Below are 22,258 nucleotides of genomic sequence, written 5' to 3' on the forward strand. Positions count from 1 at the left end.
CAGTTGAAAAATTCCCAGCATATTTTGCAAATGCGAGAAGCTAAAAATTCCCAAATTCCCTGGGAACCTGATACGTCAAAAAATCCCCAGAAACCTAACGTTCCAAAATTTACTAGCAACTGTGTCTTGCAAAGTCTAGTAACTTGAAGCTCATTTCTCACGTTTTACCGAACAGTCATAAATTGCTGCTGAGAAGAAGTTACCAAAGTAGTCAAAGGAGCAAAAGGCCACGAATCGAGCGAAACGTCGAATAATTTCGGTAGGACAAATCTGCATTGTAGATCGGCTGTTTAATAATTCGAGGCAAGTGTTTGGTAATAAGGTTTGGCTGGTGTTGGGAATGGCGCTACATTCATGACGGTGCAAGGCTGTAGCCCCAGGGGATCCCCCGTGAGCCGTGGCCCGTGGAATGTGGCTAAACACGTCTTGGCTCACGGCCAATCTCGTTTCATCCCCTGCAGCTGTCGCTGCCACTTATCATTTCTTATCTTCGCCAGGTCAAAAGTCACTCGGTACAATGGGATCTTCAGTTAAAACGCATTTTCACACGATTTAAGAATGATCTACCCTAATGTTTAAAGGTCGCACTATATTCGAAATTAGGCAGTCAGGAAAAGTACTGTAACACAATTTTGTTGCTGTTTCGAAGAATATGGGGTTAGAAATTTTCGAATTTATTCGAATGGATTAAATTAGAAAATGTCGATAGCATTTGACTGCTTTAATTTAATGTTATTCCGATCTATTTCTGCATTGTACAAATTTGTCTTTTTAAATCGGAAGGTTTTAACATCAACGATCTATAGTTGCGAAATTTTAGGTTTGCAAATGTTTCAGATTATACGACTTGAAATTAATAATAATTCAAAAAGTTTGTTAATATATTTAAACTGAAACTATGTGTTATACATTTTATTGTAATTTATTTGGTTGATCGATTCGGTTGACATAAAGAAATTTATATAATTATTATTATGATCTTTTCCGTCGTATACGAAAGGGCTCCCTAAGTCTTCCGTTATGATCACGGAACATCTGCCTTCTTAGCGGTGGGTCGATTATGGCCCTTCTGTTCCGGCGCCCTCGTCCCTCTTCGTTCTCGTTTTCTTCAACATTAGAAAATTCGTCATCAGAATATTCTTCGCCGTTAGAATCCACTTCGTCGTTAGAATTCACTTCGACGTTAGCATCCGCTTCGACGTTAGCATCCGCTTCGACGTTAGCGTCCGCTTCGACGTTAGCATTCACTTCGTCGTTACCATCCACTTCGTCGTTAGCATCCGCTTCGTCGTTAGCATCCACTTCGTCGTTAGCATCCACTTCTTCGTTAGAATTCACTTCGTTGTTAGAATCCACTTCGTTGTTAGAATCCACTTCGTCGTTGGAATTCACTTCGTCAACAGAACATTCGTCGTTAACACATTCTTCGTCATTATCACATTTCTTATCGTCAGCACATTCTTCTAACATTTCGTCCTTGTTATCCGCCATTGTAGCTGTAATAATTTCTATTGTAAATATTTCTTTATCATGTACAGATATAATAAATTTGAAGAAAAAAATGAAAAGGGAAAAGGCTGAATGTTTCAAAGTGAATTGCATATTCACAGTTGTATTTTTCATGTTTACAAGTGCGAAAATGCATGTATTTTCTTAATAAAAAATTCCTTCCCTTTCCCTTTCTCTTTGCATACATCGAATTCTATGGGAAATGGTAGTATTAGTGTATCACGATCGAAAATTGATTAAAAATAGCATAGAAAATAGTAGAATTTCTTTTTTATGTTTGGTTTCAGTAAAGTCCCAGTTAAATTGAAGTTATACCCGTATCTCGTTAAGCAAATACTTATCAGAGTGTCGTTGAACTAAATAAATTATGCGTGTATTTAGGTTAGGTTTTGGTTAGGTTGAGGTTAGTTTGGTTATACGTTAACAAGCCGTACATAGAAATAACAAGCTGAAAGGTTCGAATATACACACAGAACTGTCCACTTAATAAATATTCCCAATCTACGACTGGAATTAATTAAACCCATAGCGAAATTCTAACCTCCTACAACTTTTTCTGGCCTCGTAAATGCTGTTCCTTTTACAACTCCTGTTTCTAACCTCACTAATGAACGAGCAATAAAATAAATGAAAATTGCATGTGAAAAATTGAAGAATTTTAATATAAAATTATCGCATTGGAAGTGTAGAATTCAATCACATTAATTACCTAAAAAGGAAAAAAATTTCGGCTTTATAATAATGCAATGGTTTAGGAATGATGACAAAATTGTTGTCGCAATTTCGTACGATTTCAATTGTATGGAAAAAAAAAAGAAATTAATCTCATACTGTTTCTTAAAATGTCAAGCAGCAGAATTCAATCGTGTAAATTGGTTAGAGGAAATAAAAAAATAAATAAATAAAAGAAAAAGGAAGAGAAAGAAAGAAACTGAAGAGAATTCGCAAATGAAATATGAAGTATTTACAAAACGTTGGCTTTTAATAGTTTAATTAAACTCACTGAAACTCGTAAATTTTCTACCACTCTTTGCCGTTCGCTTTCACAAGATTTCTACTTTGTAACGCTCCTCTGTTTGCAACGTCCTCTTTAGTACTAGCCGAAGAACGCTCGTTTTTCGCCGTACGTATCTTCTCATCTATCTTTATCTCCCTTGTCTCCTTTTTCTCGCGTTCTTAATCCGACTGACGTGGTCCAAACATTTTTCTGATGTAAACATTGTACTAACCAATATTAGGTACATCCAAACACTGTAATATACACATTTGCTTCCTCAAATATGAATCGTAACACATGTACTTTCTAGAATGTTGATATGAAAGATATAAAAGATATGGGCAAGATATATATATATATATATATATATAAATATAAACATAAAAATAAAAGATATGGACAAACATATAGAAACATACAAAAATACAAATACACGAAGATATACATTTGACGGTCATACTATTAGATGGAAAATATTAAATTATTTAATTTATGCTTGTTACAATATTAAATTATCGTTTGCCTGAAGTTTGGAGACTAATTGATCGAAATTAAGAATGAAGAGTCTGCGACGCGTTTCTTGCAATATTAGTAATATTTCATTAAATTTCAAACATTTTCTGACTCAACTCAAGCGTGAATTTGGAAAATATACAGTGGATGAGTAAATATACAATGGGCGAGTAAATGTACAGCGTGGATGATTGTTTGTCTGAAATTTGAGAAAGAATGAAAACAAAAATTCGGATGGAAATCGAAAGTTGCGTATGAGTTTTCTGAACTTTCGATAAATGGTAGTTTGCCAAATTATTGCCAATGTAAGAACGAATTTACAAAATGTACGCGAAGGCGTACAGTTGGAAATGGGAGTTGATGTCCGAAGAAGAATGAACTCCTAGCAATATTTTACCAAATTCTTCGCGTTATTTAGAAATATCCAGTGCACGATGAATTTATCAGCAATATTTTCCGATCATTATTTGTCTGAAGCTTAAAGAAGAATGAAATTGAAAATTTGTATCGATACACTTTTTGCACTTTTCATAATATCGTATTAAAAAATGACTAGAAATTTAAAAAACACACTGTGTTCGATTAAATTATCATCAGAGTTATTCTAGAATTTTTTTTTTTTTTTTCAAAGTAGGAAGAAGCTCGTTACAACGAAATATCATTATCTGTGATTCACGATATTAAAATTCTACTTACTTACTTACTTACTTACTTAACTCATGATCCAATATAAAGACGAATATTCCGTTGTATTCTCCGAATTAATTTAAATACAAATATTTTTGTTTGTGAATGTAATCGACGATTTAATCTTTTCCATGGGATTCACCGGTTCTTTCCTTTAAATCCACTTCTCGTTCTTCGTGTTTAAACTTTAAACTCTGAATCCAGTTTTCTTTCTGCGAAAGGCGAGCGACTTGCTCGATCAGACTGTTGTTCCGCGTGAATTAGGTTTCTCGAAAGTCGTTTCCAGGTATTGAATTGCAAAGTAATTCGACACGAACCAGGATCGCTGGAAATAAAGTGATTCTCAAATCTTTTTTGCTCGTCGAAAGATTCGGCTTTACCCGTTTCATCGTGTCGACGGGTACGGTTTACTTTGAGCATCTCCGTCATCGATTTTTCTTATCGCGTTTCGATAACACAATTTTTCTTTATCTTAACACGTGCATTACTTCCAACGTAGCAAAACATTGTAGCATCGTTAGGTTATTGATTATGGGATGACTGTGTTCGGGAAAACGGAAAGGACCAAACCCTTAAAAACATAAGAATATTAACTTACCTTACAGTTTCGAAATTACGTGATTTAATATAATTGAATAGACGGAATTTTTAAAGAGTGGAAAAGTATCATTTCTGATCAGAATTGTGGGTATTGTTGCTTTTTGCGGGGGGTGTGGATTTTCTTATTTGGATTAGGATAGGTTAAATAAATAAATGGAAGGGGAAATAGTGGTCATCTTTGGAGGACCCGCTTCAAGAATTTTTACACAGATTCGTTATTATAAATTGCTTGCTAGTATTTTGCATTATATATTATTTTAAAAAACAGTATATTTTATACAGTAAAATGTACAAATCGTTGTATGATTAAAAATGCTACAAATTGAAAAATTGAAATTAAGAGAAAAATTCTCTCCTCTAATCAATGATCGATCTATTCGATTGAAATTTTATCAATTTTCCGAGAATACTTACATCGTTACCAGCTACTTTTGAAGTTTCTAAGAATATCCTCCATCGTAGTGTAAGCGTATCTTTTAGAATGCACAGATATCGACTGATTTTTTCCACAGACTGATCGATCGTTATGGGACGGGCCGGTTTATCAGTCAGCAAACGAGTACGTCGAATTCCACTGACATCACGACATGCCTTTCGACACGCGTTGACCTTAATGATGCTGAAAATCGGATTTTAAATATGCTGTTTTGATGTCTGAACCCATTCGCTGATCGTCCTAATTTCCAACCTCGTTTCCTTATCAAAATGACGAATCTCGAGTTTTCTGAACTTTCCGCTCACCGATGCACGTACTTTCAACAAAATTAATTTATGTATATATATGTCGAATTGTCGTTTGGATTTCGAGCGCGAGACGATTCTTCCTTAGCATTTGCCATCATGATGTTCAATAAAGGTTGTATTTACATAAATTTATATTTCTTTTCAAAGTTTGATAAATATTTAGTTTAACGGTTAACTAAGATAACAAACAATAAGTAAACAAATGCTTTTAATATTATTCTTGGGTTCTGTAACGAATCCACGGTCAACGGGAAACTTTCCATACGTTTTAATATATTTTTGATAGCACACTGACACGTTCGCTCAGGCACAGGGTTTCTCTAAGACTGACTCCAAGACGATGACAGTAAACTCTCCAAGGAGATTGCAAAATAAAAGACAGATACAGTTACATATATCAAATACATATCGATCGGGAATATCAACAAATTCCCAAGCACCGTAACTAGGCAGTTCCACATAAACCAGTATTGCTCCTGATCGAGTCTTGATTGTTTATACAGCGTATCCCTTAACACTGGAACCTCCTTTGTAAAACATTTCGTTCATCCCGTGACCGTGGCTACGTTCGGCGACCAGTTATGTCACCCCGAGCCCAAGTATTGGGAAATCTTCCAAAAGAAAGGCTCGATGTCTCTACATCTCCGACATATATATATGTGTGTGTGTATGTGTATATTCCACGTTATGTGTATACCAGGTAGAATATTTCTAAGATTTTATATTTCTGTAAACGCAACCAAGTGAATAAAAGCTAAATAAAAATTTGATTATGCAACGAGAGATATTTCAATGTTTTTCAATAAATCTTGCCACTTTTAAATTATCCGTAAATACATTGACGTTCTTATTTTAATGACAATTACTTGTAGGTATTTCAATCGGTGATATTATTCGTACACATTGGTCGCTCGTTCGACCAATATAAATAAATATCGCGTGTATAAATGTGAAGTAGCAATCTGTATTAAACAATTTATACGCTATGAGTCTAAAATATTTCGTTTCCCACGGCCGATATCGGTTTCGGATTAACCTGTTAATTGAAACGACAAAGCTTCCGGTGAGTTCGTATTCATGCGATCGTTTCCATTGATTACAGCGGAATCATTGATGAAAGAAAGACAAAAAGAAAAGGAATACATAGAGATACGCGAAATGAAATGTAATAAAATATACAGGGTATGAGAATGGAAAAATCAATGTTTCAAAAGTCTTTCAATTTTTTTCATCCATTATTGTCAAAAATCTGCAACATGCACCGTGTATTATTTCGATGGAAGAGCCAATGAATATGATGTATGCGACAGAATATAATGAAAGTGTAGCGTTTCTTTTTAATTAAATTTGCGTATCGTTATGATCAAAATTGCGCTTTGAAAGTAAAATACCAACTAAATACGAATTATAATTTAATTTAATTTCGGTCCAAACGTTGGACATGCTTTTCGTAATACAATGTCGGAGGAAGCAATTGTTTTTGATAACTAAACGATGTGATAAACGACAGAAGTTGAACATTAGAAAAAAATGGCGCAGGATAAGAAGAAATATCGTAGGAGAGAATTGTTTATTTCGAAAGTGCAAATATTATGCGAGCAACGTCCTTTTTAGCTGAAGGGAAAAAGTCTCTGTTTTCGATAATATTTATCATATCGTGTTTACCATCGTAACAAATAACTTTTTCATGTTCAAATTACCAAACCTCGAATGGGAAAAATTGCGAACATTCGAATATCTCAAATTGCAGAATCACATGGCATAGATAAATATTTTCATCTACCATCCGACAATCTTCTTTTTTTTTTTTTTTATCTACAATCGTAGCTTAAACTCAACAAAATGGCCATACAGTTTACAGAAAGGACAAAAAAAAAAAAAATGGTTAATTCGTAAATAGTAATTGAAACAATTTAAATATAAATATTTCTATCAGCCAATCCGATCGTCGATTGGAATTCACAGAATTAAAATTTTATTCCTCGGAATATCTCAGAATAACGTAATGGGTGCGTTTAACTCAGCTTCGAAGACCTTTTGCCAGATTACAGATCGTATCGAGCCATTTCTATCCGGACGATAACTCGTTTAACGACTTCGGCTGTCCGTCTCTCTCCTTTCTTACTCTGAAAACAGGAAAGAAAAATCGTGTTTGTATGGTAATTAGATTTTTCAGCGATGCCTGATACGGCTATCATCCTACGGGGGATCATGTACCTACGTGCGTTTATCCGCTATTTTTCTCCTCGATTTCGTGTTTCCGTCGTTGTTAGTTTCGCGTTACGGTTCGAATTTCACATCTTCGCTCGAATTACGTTTGGCGAGTAGAAATTGAAAGCAACTTTCAATTGCAGAACAAACTTGGTTGATTAAGAGCCAGTTGCGAAGGTTCCGTGAGCTATATTTGGCGGAGAAAGGTCGGCTGTTCTGTGAATGATGGTGCAATAGAAACGGAGATAACGTTAAAGAAAGAAACCAGTTGAAAACGTACATTCAAGGTTTTTACACGAAGCTTTGTTCCTGAGAGAATCAGAAATTTACTTTAAATCTCTACGACACGCGTGTACTTCGCTACGGAAGAATTTAGACTGTTGCGTAAATTATGACGTGATAGGAGAAACAGCGGTTCCATAAGAAAATACGAGTTGAAACTGTTGAGAATTGTGGACCTTAATCGCCGAAATAAAAGTAAAGGAACACCAAGGTTACACTTAGAATTCATATTAAAATAGTTTTAGATTTATTTAATGAACGATTGCCAGGATCTTCGTCGATGTACATTTGTACGCGTCTCAGCAATTTCTTTGTCTCTCCATCTTCCATACCACACTGCCAGAGGAACATTTACATTCATCTGTTTTTCGTGACGCCAGGCACACACATACTATTGAGATGGGTATAATTTTATGTGCTAGACTGGAAGAAATACTTGTATGGGAGTATCTGTGTGTGATAAAACAAATGAATGTAAATTGTTCGGTCGGGTGACAGTCGCAATGGAAGAACGTGCTGAGACGCGTGCAAGTGCGTATCGATGAATATCTTAGACATCGCTCATCAAATAAATATATAATTAGTCTAATATTAATTCCAAGTGTAAATTTAGCGTTCCTGTACCATTATTTCGGCTATTGAGGTCCACAATTCTCGACACATACTTCCACACACTCATATTCACATACACAGGGCCAATCTAATGTAGCACACAAAATTGTGCATCTCAATAGAAACAAAATTTGTCTGTACGAAGTTTTGCTGTTGAGAAAATCGAGTTGACGTTTTTGTGAGATGTGTATTTGGCAACTAAATGATTGCGGATTTTGTCATTGCCACCAAATGACAAAATCCGCAATCACTTAGTTGCCACCCTAATATATTTGCCCTTCCTTATTTTCATTTACGCTTAAGCGACGTTGTGAAAATTTGCGTCAATCTTATCAGAGACCAGAGCGTTGTATGAATAAATTTCATTCTGTATTTTCAATGTATTTTCCCATAGCAATTACTGACCTGCTCGTGTAAGCAGCGTGCAGAACACGCAACGTTGTTTCAACGTTAATCCGCATTTAACAATTAACAACCGTAATACGATATACGAAACAGTTTTAACAATTAATTATAACTCCGTATTACTATAATTAGCTCTTACAAAGATGGCATTTTCGACGAGATATGAACTCGACGTTAGCTGGTGTTTGGCAACAAATTTGAATACCAAGCAAACACGTAATAAGGCGTTTGCAACATAAAATAATTCTACGTGTAAATCGAACACATAAATATTTGGCACAGAAAATTTTTGGCAAGTGTAGCTCGTGTGGTACGTTGTTCGCCAAATTGAAACGTGTTTCTGCTGGTCGGAGTTCAAGGTTTTTCGTTTAATTTTCACCCCTAATTTTATGCAGGACGCGATAAAAGCTTCGAGGTATCCGGTAATTTCAGCGTTTCCGTATGATGACTTGAGAGTCTGGATTCCTTCCTCTGGTTCATGCTTTCCCTCCGCTGATTATGCGCATAATATAGGGCGATATCTCAAACACGTTATTCCCATGTTTACGAAGCTGCAACACTAATAAATCCACGCGATTAGCTTCGCAGCTTTCTCCGAGGAGAATTATTCGCGTCGAATTTGCTTCTCCATATTTATTTACACTGTGGCTCCATGAGGTCTGTGGATCCACGATCAAAATCGTATTTTGTCCGGTTCTGGATTTAGTGTCAGAATTTGAGAAGTCACGAGAATGGTTATACGTAGAAAATTATTTATTCGACCACATCTACTAAGAAACGAAGGAATTCGAATGAGAAAACACAACGACCAGAGGTTCGCAGAATGACATAACACAGTAATTTTACGTGTAAAAAGATAGCGAGCTCGAGTGGCCATTTAAATGGAATACTTGCTTCGATTTCTTTCTTGTCTTGTGCTCCAGAGCAAACTTTTAAAGCTTTGGTCATGTGACTTTTCTTGCTGCTCGATTTAATGCGATACCTTGCATGTAGGTTAATCAAATGGATCGTATTCAACTGCACGCTGTAGGGAAGTGACGCAGAATAAGGGTTTCCGTGGACCAAATTAGTGGAATATACTAATTCTAGCCGGCCATAATAGCATAGTAGTCACGCGGAGGCGACATAAGCAAACTAGCGCTAACCAAAGTAGTATTGGTATTGGCCAGCTAAAGTAGTATTGGCCAGACACGTAGAAAAGGATCGTCACTAGTTAGACAAGTAGAAGGAGTCTTTTAATGCACCGACAAGTGAAGTCGGTTTTGTTATTGACCAAATCGGAATGAAAGTTTTAGTAGTCGGATCTATAGAAGAAGACTGGCCAGACAGGAAGTTGCCTGCAGCCAGATAAGTAGAAGAAAGTTGTCGCTAGTCAGACAATTGAAAAAGATGGTTACAATTGAGGCAAGTCGAGTGGGACTTTTTGGAACAGGATAAGTCAGAAAGGGGCATTGAGACGATGTAATTGTCAATATCGCAAGTTAAATGGAATCGTCTCTGGCCAAACATACGACCGAGGAGAACATATTTGGTTCAGTAAACAGAAATCGTACAATTCCCAACTAGTTTCTCGCTGTAAGATTATTAGCCAGGATGAACTGAATATGGGTTTGTGTCTAGCTAGGAAAGTGGAACAGAACAATCCTTAATTGGACAAATAATATGTGCAAGGACGTTCCCAACTGGGCAAAATCCGGACGAATAATTTCTTATCAAATTTGAAGAGTAGAAATTCAGATTGGACAAGCGAAACAAGATTGTGCCTCGTCAGGCGAGTGGAACAGGCAAGCGCTGTATCAGACAAGTAGATTAGGGAGCAAACACGGTCAGGCAAGTGGAATATGGATAGCATGTGTTTAGGCAAGTGGAATAAGAGACATATTTAGTTAGACAAATGAAACAGTATTGTCTGTGCTGAATCAAGTAATATAAGATGTTCAGTTTGCGTAAGTAGAATAGATCAATTAGAATGAAACAAGTGAAGCATTCTGGGCTTTGCTCAACCAAGTCCTACAACATACATCTTCCGCTCAGGCAAGTGGATCAGGGTTCTCCGACTCGGTTAATAGTTCAATGAGATAATTAATAATGCACTAATGTTTACAACAAAAGAAACCACGTTCCATTTTCATTAAGTTAAAGTTGAATGTAAATCATTAGAATATACAGCTGTCATGTTACAGTTTTAAATTCGTTATTTCCTATCAGCTAGATTATACTACATTGATCAATTTTCTAATTATCTATAACTATCTTCTAATTGTTCTATAATGCAAAACATTTACCGCAACAGTCTCTTAAATTAACAATTGTTCTTCTACTTGCTCTAAATTATTTCTATATCACTTCATTTCCTATTAGGTAGATTCTACCAAATTTAATTTAAACAAATTTGTCATCATCCTATATAACTTTTCGCGTGTTAACTTCTGAAATTTTACTTATTTTTAACTAGCATATATGCATTTATTTTTTTATAATGCCTAGACTGTATAATGGGTCCAACCTAATATTAAGTGGATTATATCATTTTAGTCGGACAAAGTGCACGTTGAAAGTCCGTCTCAGCACGTCGATTCTTCGAATTAAGAATTTTTCTCAACTAACGTTTACCGTTAGCTGCGTAACCGGAGAAAATCGTCGATAAGAAGTTGTTTTCACAAAGAGGCGGAAAATTTCGCTTTGCTCGAGCTACTTTTTTAACACACTGATCCGTTGTTGCTCGTTCGATGGTAATCTCAGGAATCAGGTTGCCTCTTAACCAACCGACTTAAACTTGTTAATTAAGCAACCAGAGCGTTTACTTAGAAGCCAGAAAACGAAAGTACAGACACTAATTACGCGTAGGAAATTTTCTTCGTAGTCTTGCGAGAGGATTTTTTCCAAATTATCCAACGAGACCAGACTTTTAACTTTAACTTTTATCCACGTTTTTTTTTTTTTTTTTAGTAATTCAAATCTCCCACGAAGATTTTACTTTTGCCGATTCTTTGGACAATGACGTTAATTCACGTCGACTTGGGATAGGATTTAGCCAAAGTTTCGACAGACACGCGAGATAATTTGATTACCAGGATCCTCCAGGTTTCAGATTATTTCCATGAAAACTACCATTAAGGGCTAACGTTGCGTTAATACAATAATTCATCTTCTCGATTCTATCCTTGAGCCAATTTATGCTATCGAATTTTCTTTTTCGATGACAGTTATTACACATACACTGGCTGTGTTTCCATAAAAATTTCAAACTACTCTGATTGAAATTTAACAAATAAATAACCCACGTAATCCAGCGAGGAATTTTTCAATTAACTAAGCCAGATTTGACAAGGTTACAAAATAATCAGCCCAAGCTAAAATTTGACACAGTGGAAAAATTTGTTGCGGAAATATAATTAATTTTTACAAGCTATAAACAAAATTTGGCTAAGATACAAAATGAGCCGAATTGAAAATTTGCAACACATTTGAAAGTTCAGTTTGTGCAACGGTTTGAGATAAATCCAATTAAACATTAACTGATAATTATTTAGGCAAAAGTTGTTTAACGTTCTTATCGAAATTTCGGTAAAATATGAAATAATGCAACATCGTATTATTATCGATGCACATAACACCCTGGAAATGGTAGCTGATTTAAAATTCCGTTTCGGTCATGTTCCTCCATTTTAGTAGCAGTATAATACGACTTCTAATGTGAAATTTACATCGGTATCAAATTTTCATCACTTCCAAGCTACCGTTTCTTCCGGCTGGCGGAATCAAAGCGAATGTGCACGTCGAAACGACGCGACAATAAATCCTCTACATCCGCCATACCATTTCCACGATGCACCATATAGCCTTTGTTACCGTTAACCTACTTAGGATCAGGAACGTGAAGTAATTGGTAAAAATTGCGTTTAAAAGCAATACGATTGAAACATCGAGGCGAGATAATTTATAATTGAAGGATATATGGAAATTCGATTTTTTCAAATTTCATAGAATTCCAACGTCCGAGTGATACTGAAATATTTATAAACGTAGCCCACGCTCTTTGCATCCCTTGAAATATCAAAATTCTCTTTTAACGGGGTGCCCTGAATTGGAATGTTCTGAAACAGCGTCTTTTTCTGATTCTTTTTTTAGAAGGGAAAGAAAGAAATGAAGATATTGAATTTTGAGCTATGGTTTTATATATGTTTAACGAATACAAAAAAATTTTTGTTAAGGTAAAAAAAAAAAATTATAACAGGTTTCTAAGCCTATTTCATGGGCTGCAGTATTCAATCGATGGGAAAGATCCACCTCGTAATTTTTGACCGAAACAGAAAACCAAAAAATGATTGGATTATTATATATCTTTCTTCTCGATGAACTAAAAAAGTTCGTCAAAAAGTTTATTCAAATAATTGTTGTAGCACCTTAATTCCGCGGATAGACACGGTGTCAGATGTAACACGCCAAGTGCAGGATTTGCAAGTTATTCCAAGCACAGAGATGGTGGCAAAAGACGATAAATCAGTATCGGAAAATTAATGGAAATAGAAGCTTATCCCTCTGTCTATCGGTCTGTTTCGTCAACCGACTTTTTCAACCGATTCTCAGGTTGCGATTGGCCCAAGTTGGCGTGCACGACGTTCGCAAGTGATAAAGTCATAAAGCACGCAGGTCTCGGAAACATGCCAATTTCTAGAAAATATTTCTTGCAACTTTTTAGTCATTTGGGTCGCAGCTGCGGAAGGCAGCTGTTGGCCACTTGACATTTTTCCAAGGAATTTGGCAGACTCGTTGCTTCTATGATCCTAATGCTCCACCGGCTGCCATTGAAATTACTGACACAGTTTTCATCGATAATGGTTCACCGACATCTGATGTGACCAACACCAGACTTGGCCGAGACCCGGCTTCATCGATACTGGACTTGATCGACGTATATAATACGATGGTATTAACCGATATCAACAGTGATCGACATCGAGTTCGAGCAATAGTTCGCGGCAAACTCGAGCAAGGCAGAAGTTTGGCTCGGAATATCGTATCAGTCTGCGTTCTAACTTTGCTCGCGCATCCCTGACGCGTGTCATTGTATTAGTCAGCGAAGAAGCTATGTTCACAGGCGATGGCATTTTCATACTATGATTATCGCTTTCTTCTTAACCCGTTGCCATACTTTTACGAGTCCCAGTCGTGATGAGAATTTCAGCCAAACCTAAATATCACGAGTCAGGCTCGTGGTTTAATTTCATGTCTAACGTGAATATTCCGACGAGTTCCGACACTCTGTCTCCGTCGCTTCGGTCCTTTTCCTGACCATTTGGGCTCGGATTCTTCCGAGTTAACACGTCTAATGCCACGCCAGTTTTACAAGTGATATGTTACTGTGTATGTAGAATCATTATTAATGAAATTATCTTACTGAGGTCGCCAGTGACCCCATGGCCAAATTGAGTGCCGGTCACCGGTGACCCCCACGGCCAATTTGACTGCCGGTCACCGGTGACCTCCACGACGCCATGGCCCAGTTTAGTGCCGGTCACCGGTGACCCCCACGGCCAAGTTGAGTGCCGGTCACCGGTGACCCCGATAGCATTCAACCTGTTAAATGGTATGACAAGGGATTGGTACGATCACACGCGCGACGGACGTACGGACAAAGTTAGAACGCACACTGGTGCAATACTTGGGAGCAATCTCGTACTCTGCGCGAGTTTGCTGCGAACAATTGGTTACACTCTGCGTCGATCGTCGATGTTATCGATCGATACCATCGTCGGTTAAAGCTACTGTCGTGAATCTGGTCTGGCGTCGGTGAATCGCTGTCGGTGAAAACGGCGTGGGTGATTTGAATGGGACCCATCGCTTCGCGGCAAATACATTATCAGTGGAACGCGCAATATGCTACGTCCAACTGTAAATTATTTGCCATCCAAGTCAGCAATAACTCGAGCAATCGCAGTACTCCAAACCATTAAGAATCGAAATTCCCTTTCATAATGGATCTCGTCGATCTGTCGTAGATAAAGAAGCCAGGTCGCAGCTTCCGCTGAAATTATGAGAGTTATGACGGAATCATCCTTGGCCAGGGAACTTTTTAATTAAACGTTCGCTCTGTGTGTGTGTGTGTGAGAGAGAGAAAGAGAGAGAGAGAGAGAAAGGTAGAACTATCCTCGGCCAGCAGAGAAGTTACAAGAGAAAATTTGCGCTGGCCAATTGCTTGTACAACATGCGACCACTTACTCGTCGCGAAATATTCTGCCCCCGTTCCACCAGTTTTCTTGTGTATTCGCGAATACCAGCAACATTTCGAAACTTCCGCAGCCTCCGTCTGCAACTTTTTAATCGCCGCTAGAAGCTCCAGTTCCTCGCGAACAGCATGTCCTCGTGATACCACGTTGTACTTTGTTGCTCGAATGTACGTGGACGCTTGGTTACTCTTGATAGTAACGCGTCTCGACGTTACGAATGGGACCAGTCAGGATCGTTCATCGTTGTAACACGATCAAATTTGCTTTTAAAGAGTAGTAGACATTAAGAGAAATTGGCATCCCTAAGTGTCAGACACTGTGGAATAGTTTTGTCGTTTTAAGAGCTCGTTCCAGTGTCAAATATGTAGACGCGACAAGATTTTTCCAAACGAATAAAGAGACTGTCGTGGTTCTAACGACAGTGTGTAAAATTAGCTAGAAGTTCGTCAAACTGCTTATTTTAACATATCATCGATAAGATGTTAAATAAACGATTCGTTTCACACGTATTGTTATTGTAATTCGACCAAGATGTGTTCATCTGCTCATGGATAAGTGGCAATGTGCAACTCGTTTAGAATTTTGTTCCCAGAGAATTTTTGTTTCAGAATTCTTGTTTTATTTCTGACAGCAGTCCCTTCGACGGTCATCAACGTATCGAACGGAGAAATTTTTCGAAGCTCACATTTTCCCTATGTATATTCCTGCAACTGGCTTGTTGGCTGGCTGTTTGCTCTTCAATTCCATCCAGGTTACTCTGAATGTTTATCGACAAGCATTTGTGTACTTTGAAAAAGCTATGTACTGGATATTGTACAATGTTGTGAGTGGTTATGGTGACGAGCGTGTAGGTTGCTGTCCCAGGGGACGTCGAAATAAAAATTTTGTATTGTTTTGACAGTGACTATATTATAAGAGTATCGCGTTGCGACATTTTCCTTAAGTGCAGCTTTACCGAAATGTCGTAGGATATTTTCAATTTTTAACGAATCTATGGTGTTTCATGTAGATCGTAAATTTTAAGTCGTATGAATTTTGTAAACTGTTTATTTGCCATATGAAGCAACAAATAAAAATACTTCTTCGTATCTCTTAACAGATGTTTTAAATAAATCACAAACGAACAGCTAATAAATTCTTCCGCTTCTTTAGAATCAACAAAATTCGATGAAACTGTTAAATTCATAATACAAAACGTCCATCTGGTGCGTAAAAATATTTTCCAAAGTCAAGTTTACAAAGAAACAACGTATAGCCGTAGACAAATAATTATTGTAAATTCTCTGCCTTTAAAAATCTATGAAATTCGCTGGAAAAACGACGAACGCCATCTAAGTTATCCTTATTACTCATACGCTTTTGCCCGAGTCAAGTTTCCAACAAAATGACGCGCGGTTGTAGCGAAATTGATAATACACAACTTTCTGCTTCTTTTAAGAATTACAAAATTCGCTAGAGAAATGACAAAGACTCGTTTAAGCGAACTGTTGCGCCAGCCACTTTTTCTTAAGTTTCTAAGACAACGACGTAAGCCTATTATAAATAATAGGAATTTTCTGCGTGTTGGAAAATGTAGGAAGATTTGTTGGAAAAATTGCAAAGCCCCTGTCTAAGTCAACTTCACTAGGCACAGGCTTTCTCTTAAGTCAAATTTCCAACAAAAGGTCGTATAGTCAGAACCAGACAAGTAAAAGAGATTTTCCGTGTCTCTTAAAATCTACGAGATTCGCTGGAAACGTTATGAAGCCCTACTTTAAGTCAACTGTACTGCACGTAAGTGTCTCTTTAGGTCAAGTTTTCAATAAAGAGTGTGACGAACAAAGCCTAGGGGGAGGAGTCCGAGGTGGAGGGTCTGCTGGTATCGATTTCACGGGCCGATTATGTAGCAGCAGTTGCCGATTTTCCCACGGCTTTGCCTGGAATCGTGTAAGCCAACTGAAGTAATCGTATCGCTACGATAAAAAGCTACGATAAAGGAATTGGCATGAGCCTTTCGTGAGAATCGTCGGAAATCTGTCGTGAATGTTCAGCTCCCCCCACTCCATCCGCGCTTCCCCCTCCCCGTTGCCGCCCGGACGAAATCCGTCGAGATTTTAGTTTCCGCTTTGCTACCTCGCGCGCCTCTCTCTCTCTCTCTCTCTCTCTCTCTCTTTTTCTTCGAGCTTGTAGAACACTTTTTATTCGCGTTCGTGCGCCACGCCAAATTCCAGCCGCCTGTTTATCTCGGCCGTGGAACGTCGTTGGAACCCAGTCACAGGAAATTAACATTCGTTATGATAAACCAGACATTTTTTCTCTTTTTGGCCAGATGCTGCACGAATGATAACGAATTTAAATGAAAAATATTTTTGTTACTCTTCGTTTGTTTTCGATACATTCCTTTTGCCTTTTCTCGATGGTTTGGTCACGTTTCCCAGTTTTTAATAAATAAATCGTCGTTATCGTAGGATAAAACAGCTCTTTTCTTCTCTTTCTGTTAGAATGTTGTTGAAAAGGTAATAATAATTTGGATAATGTTTCTGGAACAATTAATTGGATATAAATATTAGGTTGGCAACTAAGTGATTGCGGAATCCTAACCTCAATAGTAATTTAAATCTAACTGGAAGATATTCTTTTGTTATTTTTCTTTGTTTCTTTTCTTCTTTCTTTTTTTTTCTTTTTTTTTTTTTAATTACAGGCTTCGTTATTTTTTTGATATTTTATGCTTTTTCTCCTCGTTGTTACGTTTTAATAAAGAAATTAACATTCGTTGGGATAAGCCAGCTCTTTTGTTCTCCCTTCGGTGAAAAGTTGCCGAAGAAAGGAACGAATTTAAAGGGACAATATATTTTAATTGTGAATTCTCTTTTCTTTTTAATTATACGTGCTTTGTCATCTTTGACGTTTCATGCTCCCTTTGTCATCGTTGTTAGTCTTTCATAAATAGATATACCGCATTAGCATGTCGATAATAACAATAAACGAATTTTTCTCTTTTCTGTTATAACGATAAAAAATGCACATCGAATTAAAATCTGAACATTTCTTTCCCTGTTCCTATTTTTATCGTCAGTCTTTACGTACTTTTTTCAAACACATTTTTTTTTGTCATTTTTACCTGTCCTCTTTCATTATAAGAATTTTTTTTCATGACGATATTAAATCGTTGTGCGAATGACAATGACGAGAGAACTCTTCTCGTTGCCAGTGTAGTTGGAAAAGCGATAACATATTTTCCATGGAACAAAATTCAGGTACATGTACCTCCATATTCTCTGAACAATTTTCCTAACATTCTTCAAAATGTTACAAAATATATCAAAAAAAAAAAGACTGGAATTTACTATCAAACTATTGAACTAAGTTGCATAAACGTGTGATTAAAAGAAAAGGAAAAATGTCCTGTCCATCTTATCTCGTCCATTCGATCGTTTAAAATTACCAATTTTCAACGAAAGGCAAACGTTTCTTCTGCATCTTATGTTGTCCTATCAATCGGCTGAAATTTTCAACCGCATTCAGCAACCTGGAAAATCCTGTTGAGAATTCGCTTCCGTTGAATTTCGTGGAAATTACAAGGGGATATTACAAGGTAGACACGCCTCCATTTCCCAGGTTTCCATGTGAAAACAATCGAATGCCTCATTAGGACGCACCATCCTCCCCGTTTAATTCCTTGTTCCCAGGCAATTCTGCCCGATTAATGCACCACTTCGACCATTCTCTATTAATGTACCAGCCACACAGTCTCATCTACCTAACTCCATTTCCATCAAAAAACCATTATCTTTCGAAAAAAAAGCAAACGTCGTGAAATTTTCCCGGGCACTTTTCACTCGACAAAGATTCGCGAAAAAAGAAAAGAAAAGGAAAAGATAGGAGAGGTAAGAGGAAATAAGAGGAAGGAAAGTTCGAACGTTTCAATCAGAGACTTTTAACGAACGGAAAGAAATGTAAACGCGATGTGCCATTTGCAGAGGGAAGTTTGTTTCATGCAAATGTCGTTGGGAAGTGGTGCAACGAAAAGAGAATTTCATTTCACCCTTCTTTAGCTGCTTGTTATCTCCAGCTCTGGGCTAATTTACACTCTGATCGCCATATAATTGGCCAGCTACTCTTAACTTCGCCCTTCCCAATCGGCCTGGATCGCAAGAAGTAGACGAGTCGAGATTTTCGAGTTAAACGGATAAAAGGAATCCTTCTCTTGCGGATAAAAAGGGGCGAGAAATCGGCCGAAGTGCGATTCAAGTGGTGGACGGTAGAAGATGGTTTGAGCAAGTTTAATTAAATTTTAATGGTAGCTGGAACCAGCAAGTTCGTCGTAGCTCGCTGCATCATCACGCTCTTTGATATTGTATCATTTTCATTTCGTTCGTAGAGGTGTGTTCGGTGTAAGAGGCTGACCAGAATTATTTTCGCTTCATTTTAACAAATTACCTTCTACGATTTTGCAAAATGGTATAAATAAATAGTGATAATAATATCAATCGTTATAAAGGAATTATTGTATAATTGTATAAATGTATAATATGAATATAATAATTATATATTAATGTAATAAATAGTATAATAATAAACATAAATATATAATAATAAATGATATAATATATAAAATAATTATATATTAATATAATGATACTAGTAATAAAATAATTATGTATTAATGGTACTAGTTTCTTCCTGCACACACATACACACACACATATATATAATCTAAATAAATACATGTAAATACGTATGTTTGAAAATTATGTTCGAACGCATGATGCGATCCTGTCATGTTGGTCGTTTTCGATTAGCAATATTTTAAGCGCGACAATGAGAACCGTCGTGGCCGTAAATCGGGTTGGTACCAGTCGAGGACACCGTTCGTCTCCCATTTCCATGACAATATAAATCAAAGGTCGGGAGATTTACGAGCAGTACCGTTGCCACGTAAACACCGCTTTTCTTTCCCCTTCTACTGTGACAGTCTTTGCTGCGACTTCCGCCACTCCACAGATGCGAGAAACGTTGTCTCAGCTGTGGTGACGTGCCTTATGAAAAATGCCACCGTTAACGCCGCATTAACCGTGTTACGTCGAACTCCTTAGCGTAAGAAAATAAACTTTCACAGGTCGTGTTACTATTTAAAAACAAAAAAAAAATTAGAAAAATGAGAAATGAAAATGAATAATAAATTCGCAATAATAATTCGCAACTGTAAAAGAAGATCAACAGAGCTAAATCGAGAAAAATTACTAATGCAAGTAGTACAACTGTTAAATTATCGTACTGAAGAGATGCATTAAGGGTAGATAGTTTTTGAGGTAATTGGATGAAAATGAGGCTGAGAAGGAACGAAAACGGCGTCAAATTCCGTTGCTCGCATTTCACTTACACGTAAGTGCCAGCAAGGCCATTATCAGTGGAAGTTTAACGGTTCGTACACCGATTGGCGGTTTGCCTGGACGGCGCGAATTAACATACTCGATGCTCGGCTCCCTGTAACCCCTGGTTTACCGTGTTCACCGCAGTTGCACGATTTTCCTTCGATCCCTCGTTTCGCGGGAATTACGGCCATCGTCCCTGCTCATCTCTCCCATTTTCCACGCTGTAATTCCGACCGGTAACGGATACCAAACCAGCCGGCGAACAATCATTTATCAAAAATAAAATAATGAAAAAAAATCTACGGGAAGACAGATGAAATAATTTTACCATGAAATTCGTTCAGAGCCCCAAGGAAATTTGAAACAGAAATTGGCAAGTGGGAAATGATGATCCTGTCAAGTTGGTGGCAGTCGTCGGTTTTTAAAGATATTTTGTCATTAATAAGCTCTGATAGGTTGAGCCAGCTTGAGGAAAATGTATAATTTCTCAGCGGATAATTTAGTATGAATTCTTTAACTTTGTTTAATTGATAGGTTAATTGGAGTTGTTATTATTAAAGATTGCCCTGTTAGCGGATAATTATTTATGAAAAGATATTTTTCTTCGGTACTCCTATCTGTGTGGCATATTTTATGGTAATACAAAATCATAAATATTTTATTGTATTTGTGGATATTCTTCATTTTAATTTGTAATTTTATTATTACTTAATATATCTGTCATTATGCTGTAATATTTAAAGTAATATATGTTTAAAATGTAATATTAAATATATACAGTACAATACAATAGATAAAACAGACTATGCTATAATTAGCATTGAGAAAGTGTACTGAATTTTTGCAGCCTGCTACACAACTGAATAATGTGCAGAAAGAGAAACTGATCGATTTGGCTATTGAACGAAATTGTATTTTTATTCATTGAAAGAAGAGTTTGAACTGGTAACTTCAAAGACATAAAGTTAATTCGAGCTGTAAGGCCACTAAGTTCCAGCTGATATCCACGCAACTGTCTAAGAAGTAGAATAGGTCAATTATTGAATAGACGAGTAGAATAACTCAGGTGGTTGTCGGTCAAGGGAAATGGTAACGTTAGTGGTCAGACAGGTGACATGGGTCGGTTACCAGTAGATAAGGAATATAAGTAAGTCATTGGCTAGTCAGGTGGAAGAGGTCATTGGTTAGTCAGATTAGTGAAATAGGCTGGTTATTAATCAGGCAGGTGAGCAGTATCTGTTACTTGTCGGTCAAGGAGAACAAGTAAATTATTAGTTAGACAGGTGACGTGACCTCTTAGTAATCAAATTAGAAGAATAAATCAGTCATTGATCAGACGAGGGAATATTTCACTTACTAGCCACAATATCTGATTCTGGCTTGTGTTTGTTATTTTGTGGTCAAGGAGAATGTGTCAATCTTTAATCAGCCGATAGGAATCAATTCTTATGGTTAACCAGACAAGGAGAATAGGTTAGCGTTACTGGACAGATAAAGCAGATGGGTCAGTTACTAGTGAAACCAGTGGAATAAGTCAGTTACGTATCGGCCATAATAACGAAATTTCGTCGGAAAATAGTTAGGAAGACGGTATAGTTTAACAAGTTTCTAACAAATATTAATCTGAATAAGAGAATGTGTCGTTTCTTCGCAAAAAAGTAGAATAGATCTATTATTAATCAGCCAAGCTCAATAAAACAGTACAAGTAGTACAAATAAACTTTTTATTTAATTTACTAATCAAAAATCAGTTTAGTAATCAAGTTTCATTTGAAAAATATTATGAAATCGGTAGTATGACAAATGTAAATTTTCAAATAAATATTAATGTAAATATTAATATTAGAAGGTATCATTTATTTAGGAATAAGTAGAGCAGATCTGCTATTAATCAGCCAAGTCCAATAACACAATATGACAGTAGAAGAAACGATCTTTTTGTTTAATCGAACAATAGAGAATTAATATAATAAGGAAATTTTGTTCGAAAGAAATGATTAAAACGAAGGTACAACGTATAATAGCACTTCATAATCGCGTGAAACGTCCCATGTCCGCTTCTCTCGTCGTATAGCGAAGGCATCGCGTGGCTGGTTATTATTTTTCCGCAGTCT

At 36.8% G+C, this 22,258-nt stretch overlaps 2 protein-coding genes across 4 annotated transcripts in view; one reads left to right on the plus strand and one right to left on the minus strand.

Annotated features, from left to right (window-relative positions):
• LOC126925497 (probable G-protein coupled receptor 158) overlaps positions 1-22,258 on the plus strand; it is a 169,092-nt gene that overhangs the window by 53,733 nt on the left and 93,101 nt on the right. The gene's annotated exons all lie outside the window — the stretch shown is intronic.
• LOC126925517 (101 kDa malaria antigen-like) lies at positions 712-5,043 on the minus strand. 3 transcript variants are annotated; one of them, XM_050741145.1, is made up of 4 exons: positions 4,721-5,043; positions 3,732-4,031; positions 2,513-2,760; positions 712-1,496 (listed from the first exon to the last, which is right to left on the minus strand). In XM_050741145.1, the coding sequence occupies exon 4, from the start codon at positions 1,489-1,491 to the stop codon at positions 973-975; it is 519 nt and encodes a 172-aa protein (XP_050597102.1). In that variant the 5' UTR covers positions 1,492-1,496; positions 2,513-2,760; positions 3,732-4,031; positions 4,721-5,043; the 3' UTR covers positions 712-972. The 3 variants fall into 3 exon arrangements, with proteins under 3 accessions (XP_050597102.1, XP_050597103.1, XP_050597104.1); XM_050741146.1 differs by having other exon boundaries at positions 3,728-4,031; XM_050741147.1 differs by having other exon boundaries at positions 3,724-4,031.

This window comes from Bombus affinis, chromosome 16, assembly GCF_024516045.1.
Source record: "Bombus affinis isolate iyBomAffi1 chromosome 16, iyBomAffi1.2, whole genome shotgun sequence".
Lineage (NCBI taxonomy): Eukaryota > Metazoa > Arthropoda > Insecta > Hymenoptera > Apidae > Bombus > Bombus affinis.